At 40.7% G+C, this 6969-nt stretch overlaps 1 protein-coding gene across 1 annotated transcript in view; it reads right to left on the bottom strand.

Moving 5' to 3' along the window:
- Positions 1 to 695: 695 nt before the first annotated feature.
- The window catches only part of LOC105854659 (DLA class II histocompatibility antigen, DR-1 beta chain-like), a 15379-nt gene continuing 9105 nt past the window's right edge, over positions 696 to 6969 (bottom strand). Inside the window, exons 2-5 of the mRNA XM_012734911.1 lie at positions 3556 to 3837; positions 2857 to 2967; positions 1985 to 2008; positions 696 to 1686 (exon numbers count right to left, since the gene is read on the bottom strand). Coding sequence (XP_012590365.1) covers positions 1673 to 1686; positions 1985 to 2008; positions 2857 to 2967; positions 3556 to 3837 — 431 coding nt within the window. The 3' untranslated portion in view covers positions 696 to 1672. The remainder of the gene's footprint in view (positions 1687 to 1984; positions 2009 to 2856; positions 2968 to 3555; positions 3838 to 6969) is intronic.

Below are 6969 nucleotides of genomic sequence, written 5' to 3'. Positions count from 1 at the left end.
TCATTTTATAGTAAGCCAATAACCTAGTGAGTAAAAGTTTTCTGAGTTCCGTGAGTCACTAGTGAATTAACCAGAAAGGGTTTTGGACATTCCAATCTACAAATAGTGAGAAGCACAAGTGACAACCTGGACCTGTGATTGGCTTCTGAGGTTATTACTGATCTGCATAAGGGAATAACCACCGGCCTGCTCATCAAGAGCCCCTGACACCACGCCAGGTTTGTAAAGCAAAAAATGATATTTTATTGTCTGGCCTGACAATAGAGAAAGGGACGTCAACCCATGTTACAAAGCACTTCTCTTCCTGGACTTGGGGGAGGTGAGGCTTTGGGGCAGGTGTTTCCATGTTCTGAATAGGAAGTAAGTCACATGTGCACTTTTCAATGTACCTTTACATAGCTTGGTTGTCTCATTATTATATTAATGGGCTTAACTCAGTATTATAATGAAGAAAGTGTCACCTTTAGATTCTTTCAGTCACTCTTTCTCTGGAAGCTAATTTGGGCCAGTTCTGTCTGTTTCAGCTGTTTTAGTCACCACCATGCCCCTTTAGACAAGAAAGCATAGCTGGTTTTACTACGTACAAGTAGTACTTTTTATTATTCTAGATGCCTACAAAGTAGGTGTTTTGGGGATCATGACACCAGAGGATCCTTGGTATCTCTTGAAAAAAGACTTTCAAGAAGCCCAAGAATAAATACAGGAACACAATTTATTAGGCAGCCATAGACAGAACAATGCAAGAGGCAGTGGGCAGAGTCAGCAAAGGGGAGCGCTGTCTGAGCAGTAAAGCAGGAGGGTTTTAAAGGTTTTCATTTTTAGGTGGGGAGGGGATCCTCTTAATACTGCACACTTTGTTCCCATCACTCTCAGCTCCTCAGACTAAGTGGGGTGCCCCCTCCTGCCTACTTTTCCAATAAAGTTGGGGGAAACTACAGTTGAAAGAGCCTCCTCAGGGCTCCCAGACCAGCCAGAGCTCATATGGTCCTTGAATCCAAGCAATGACCCCAGCTGGACTGGAATTGCAGAAATGGAGCTGTGTTCCTCTGGGAGAGTGAGTGAGAGCCCTTTTATATCCCTAGCAGAGGGGACGGGCCAATCTGGTAATGCTGAACACTTAACCCGTGGGACCTGACAGTATCTCCAGATAGACAGTGTCAAAATGGAGTAGAACTGTGGGATACTCAGTTAGTGACAGATAATTGCTTGGTAGTGTGGGAAATCTCCCACACGTTGGAATTGGATCTCAGAATCTTTAATGACTAAATTACAGAATGCAGAAAACCACAGAAACAAATCAATCTGATTCATATAATGAAAATTCAGGGATATAAATGAAAACTTATCATTTCTCTTTACTTCTTGTCCTTGAAGCTGTATAAAGCAGATCATTTCATGTATATTTGAGGAAAAAAATATACCATAAAGAAATATTGGCTGAAGGTGAGTTCATTTGCATGGAAGACCTGAGGGTTGAATACAAAAGAAACTGGGCAGGAATAAAAGTGGAGGATTTCAATCAATACTGAGGCCTTCTAGGTCAAGGATGTAATGGAAGCAATCAAATCTGAGAAAGGGTTCTCTATGTGGAACAACAGCAGCAGGAGAACTTAAATGCTGTGAAGAAGCACAGAAGAAGCACAGAAGTTTCCTCAGTGTTACCCTCTTCACATCAGTTGAGGAGTCCTGCAGAAGAGAGAAGAGTGTTATTTCCACAACTAACCCTACAGCAGTTTCCTTTCTTGTCTCAGAGTTTCATGTGTTAATACTGCCATAAGAAAGGAGAAAATTCTTACGTCACTTTGAACCAAAGTTACTTTAGAGTGCAGCCCTTTAATTGGGTGGTAAGAAAAAATACTAGTGCCAGGTCAGGAGTCAGCCCCAAAGTCCTTTCTGTTATTTGTATCTTGAATCATGTCACCACTACATGCATTCTATGGAAGCTGAATATGTCACTGAAAGATGATTAAAGAGCATTCATTACCTGTTGGCTGAATTCCAGACTGTCCTGGGAAAGAGAAAGGAAGATACATGCTTAAAAGATGGAGATACAGTCTGTCCCCACATACAAAACCCCCAGCTCCCAACTCCCACCCCTCGAGGAAGTTTCTCTAGCATTACAGTGCACATTACCTGATGCCAGGGTAGAAAAGAAAGTATACCCTGAGGGCAGTGGACCCATGAAACCCTGACAAACAAACTCACTACCATTTCATCAGCTTTAGTGACACTTGCTCTGTTTGCACCAGATCTCACCCTGAGGCTTCGCTGAATGCTGACCCTTTTCTTACTTCTACAAGTCATGACCACTTGAGTTTCAATATGCTAACAATAAATTGTTGATTTCTGTAATCCAGAAAATGTGAAGTTGTTGGGGGTGGCCAGGTGGGACTAGATAAGAATGATAATAAACTGGACCCCACATCTAAGGGCAATAATTAACTGGGCCTCAAATCCAGTGGGACTAGATAAGGATGATAAGGAACTGGGCCTAGCATGGGGGCGGGGATGGGGGGTGGGCAGGTGGCACAGCGATGAGTCACCCCTTTAGAATCTGAACCTAGAATCTATATAAGAGACCCTTTTCCCCTATAGGGCTGGCAGTAGCTGCGGATCCCACCCTTGGGAGCTCCATCTCAGCTGCTGGCCCTGAGCATTCAACTTTTACTTGCTCAGCTTTTCTGCCTCTCGTCTTTCTTTCTTACAGCCAGTCACAGAAATCGGGACAAAACAGAAATCAGTTTAGAAAAGAAAGATTTTATACAAGGTCCTCATATACAGATAATTAAATTTAGCAAAGTCATATTTCCTTCCCCACAAAAGCCCAAAGGAAGTTTCAGCTATCAATTTCCTTACCTTTCTGATTCCTGAAGTGGATGAACAGCCCCACTCCAAGGAAGAGAAGACCCAGAACAAAGCCTCCTATCCCACTCAGCATCTTGCTCTGGGCAGATTCTGACTGTGCCCCTGAAAAGAAAGTTAACATGAGTGAATTTACCTCAAATCCAAATTTCCTAATATATTATGAATTTAGAACTTTGAGAAAAGGAGATAACTACCCCAGCAGCAAAACTAGAATAACTGGCCTTTCTGCAAGAAAAATTTAAAAATCAGAGCAGATATAAGATTCAGGTATTGAACTCATCCACTATCACAGCTTTGCCATGAGGTCACAACTTCAACAACTGATGGGTGCGGGTCCTGAGTCTCTAATAGGTTGAATAGCTTATTTAGGGTGATAGAGCTAGTAAAAGACCAAGTCTCAACTCCCCTTTCATCAGAGGAGATACAGAAGATTCCTCTTCTCATATCCCAAGGAATGACTCAAAACAAAAGGTAGTCTTGCCTGGGAACACTCAACACAAGGCCCACCACTTTTCTATCTCAGGTATAATTGCCTCCATTGGCAATAATAGGGACAATAGGTATTTGTAGGAACTATCACAAGGCTATCCCCAACCTGTGCTGTGGGCACAGGAGAAACCTGAAACTCAGGAATAAACAAAGTCCCCTCCTGGGTCAGGGAGAAAGACATGAGGTAGGAAAGCTTCTCACTCCACTCCACTGTGATAGGGCTCGTCAGGCTTGGGTGCTCCACATGGCAGGTGTAGACCTCTCCACTCTGAAGCATTGTTTCAAGCATCACCAGGATCTGGAAGGTCCAGTCTCCATTTTGAATCAGGCCTGTGGAAACGATACCAGCTTCCTCCTCCTGGCCATTCCGGAGCCACTTGACTTCAATTTGGCCTGGATAGAAACCATTCACAGAGCAGACCAGGAGGCTGTGGTGCTGCAGGGATGGGGCCTTGGTAGGATACACAGTCACTGTGGGCTCAACTAGGGAGAAAGGTAAGGGAAATAAGCGAGAATGATGAAATAAGAGGCCTTGGTTGGCTGCCTTTCTGCCCCCAGGCTCTTGTCCCAGGTTATGTTGCGGACAGACCTCACCCAAAGCCAACCACATTGTCCAACAAAAATTTGTGCCAAGAGCCTTAACTTTAACCTTAGAGCATTGGTGAAGCCCATTAGATTTGAGAGATGCTACAAAGGATTTTTTTTTAATAGTATAAAACAATTATTTATCTGAAGTGTTTATAAATCCTTGCAAGGCACCAGGTGTATTAACTAATAGCATGATCTATAGCCATCTTCTTGGGTTCAAAATCTAGGCTCTGGTTCTTACCAGTTGATCTTGGGAGACTTTTAATTCTGTGCCTCAGTTTTCTTCTTTATAAAGGGGAATTTAAAGGAGAACTAGGAGTCAATATATAGACATTCTTAGGGTTTTAGGAGAATTATATGGGCCTAAAATATGTAAGACAATGCCTGGAACTTTGTCTTCAATATAAGTTAAATATTTACTATCCTTGTTAACTTGGATAGAAAAACAATTTAAAGGTGTATGATGAACTGAAGAACAGCAGTGGGGTAAATGGGGATATAGAGTGTGAAATCCCAGAAATGCCACACTCACACTTTACAATGCCAACAGAAATGGCTTTACCCTGGAAGGCTCTAGTAGACAAAGTGCCTCTCACACTGTATGAGTTGAGGGCCAACAAAACCTGAGTCCTAACAGAAGAAAAGGACAATGGGGATCATTATTGGCAAGGGTGTGGGAAGAAGAAACACCTATCCATTATTGGTGGGAATGTAAACTGGTGCAGCCTCTATGGAAAATAATACAGAGGTTCCTCAAAATAAAATAAAACAAACTGGAAATAACATAAGATCCAGCAATACCACTGGTAGGAATTTACCCAAAGACTATAAAAACACTAATATGAAAGACCTATGCACTTCTGTGATTACAGTAGCATAGCCAAGGTATAGAATCAATCTAGTTGCACATCAACAGATAATCGGATAAAGAATTCTGGGATATATATTTAACTCTTAAACTCTATGGAATTTATGGTGGTTACCAGTAGGAGAGTCGTGCGGGGAGTATGTGCACTGAAGGTATACTCCCAAGGGTGAAGGTAAATCTTTCCAAGGGTGAAGGCATACTCCCAAGCATGTATTTTTGCAAACAAATGGAAAATCAATAAAAATTTTTATGGAAAAATAAAATATTATAATTACATTCAACAAAATCCTCTTCCTTTGCAAAACAAACATATCTAAATATGGATTTGTGATCCTTTTATAACTCTCTTTTTAAGATGATACTTGAGTCAGGCTAGGGCCTGGGACTCACTAATATGTGGGCTTCCCAGTGTAAAACCATTTCTGTGGGATTTCACACTCTATATCCATCTCCACCCCAATTCACCACACTGCTTTAAATTATGTTTTCTTTCCAATTTAATAGTTAACTTAATTTGAAGACAAAGTTTCAGACATTGTTTTACATATGTTAGGTCCATATAAATCTCATATAACCCTAAGAACTTATATATACTGACCCTCAGCTCTCCTTTATGCTCCCCTTTATAAAGAGAATTAAAAATTCTCCCAGGATAAGTTGGTAAGGAACAGAGCTTAGATTTTGAACCCAGGCATCATGACTAGAAAAATCATGTTATTAATACACCCAGTGCCTTGTGAGTGTTTATAAACACTTCAGATTAACAATAAGTAGCCATTTCTACTATGAATAAGAAAAACAAAACCCTTGGCATCTCTCACATCTAATGGGTCCCATCCACTCTCTAAGGTTAAAGTCCAGGTTCTTGGCACTAACTCCTGAGGTGTGAGAAACAAAGGTTAAAAACATTTTTATACTATCACACATGGCAGGATTAAGACTGGTGGTAAATAATTGCTAATTTTGCATCACATTTCATTTAATAAAAATGTTTAAATTCACATAATAAACAGAATAAAATGCAAAGCACAAACTAGAGAAAATGTTGTATCACATATGGGTAAAGCATTAATCTTATTGCATAGAGAATCCATAGAATCACTGAGAAAAAACAAAGACCCCAGAGATAATAGACAATAAAAAATGATAGATAATTCTTAGAGCAGTAACAGCAGTTAGCAAAAAAAAAAAGTTCAAGTATCTTAAAAAACAAAGAAAGAAATATAAATTAAAAATAAGGCGTTTTCAACTGGGTATTTGGCAATATTAGAATAAATCTAACAGGGATAATGTGATATTAATTGCTACACCTATAAAAAGAACTAATATATAACAACTTACATACTATTAATATTATAAAAAAATAGTTACTTCATGTTAAGTGACACAAGCTTAACTCAAAACACTGATTTCACAACCATTTCAACTTGTAAATATATATACACACACGTGTGTACATGGATACATGTGTATATACATGCATGCATGCATACATCTATGTGTGTGTGTGTGTAAGAAAATCAAAGTAAGAATTGAGACCCAAAGGAAACCTCAAAATTAACGAGTATCAGAGGTTCTCTCTCCCTCAAAAATTAATCTGAGCATTCCTGTCAGTGAGATGCTTATGCACACAAACGCAAGCCCACTATTTCAGGGGGTCAGGACTAAGGAGGGGTGTGACAGCCTCCTTACAAGGCATGAATTGTATACATTACAGTCCTCAACTCTCCTTCTTAAACTTACAACCTTAAAGACACTTTAAAGCCTGTTTTCCACATTTCTTTATTGTTTGTACAGAAAAAAAAAACCGTATTGATAGGTCGGTAGGAAGAAGCACAGGAAAACTCCCCCAGAGGATAAGGGCTCCCAGTGGGTGGGTAACCTGCGTATTGCTGTTCACCAACCAATCAGGTTTCCCACAAACCACCCTTCCAATCACTCCCCCTTTTCTCCCCCCCCTCACTATTCTCACAGCGACCACCAAGGACATATGAGACCCTCCTGCTGCACCCACTCACACTCTTACACGCACCACACACACCCCATTCTCTAGCCAGACCTGCACCGCACATTCATCTCATCTGACAGTACACCACTCACACACACACCATCCCTTTAACAACCCCAAAATGACACAATCTCCTCTCCCTCCCTCCCTC

This window comes from Condylura cristata, unplaced genomic scaffold (genome assembly GCF_000260355.1).
Source record: "Condylura cristata isolate star-nosed mole 26May11 unplaced genomic scaffold, ConCri1.0 scaffold00096, whole genome shotgun sequence".
Lineage (NCBI taxonomy): Eukaryota > Metazoa > Chordata > Mammalia > Eulipotyphla > Talpidae > Condylura > Condylura cristata.
This window is presented reverse-complemented; position numbering and strand designations above follow the sequence as displayed.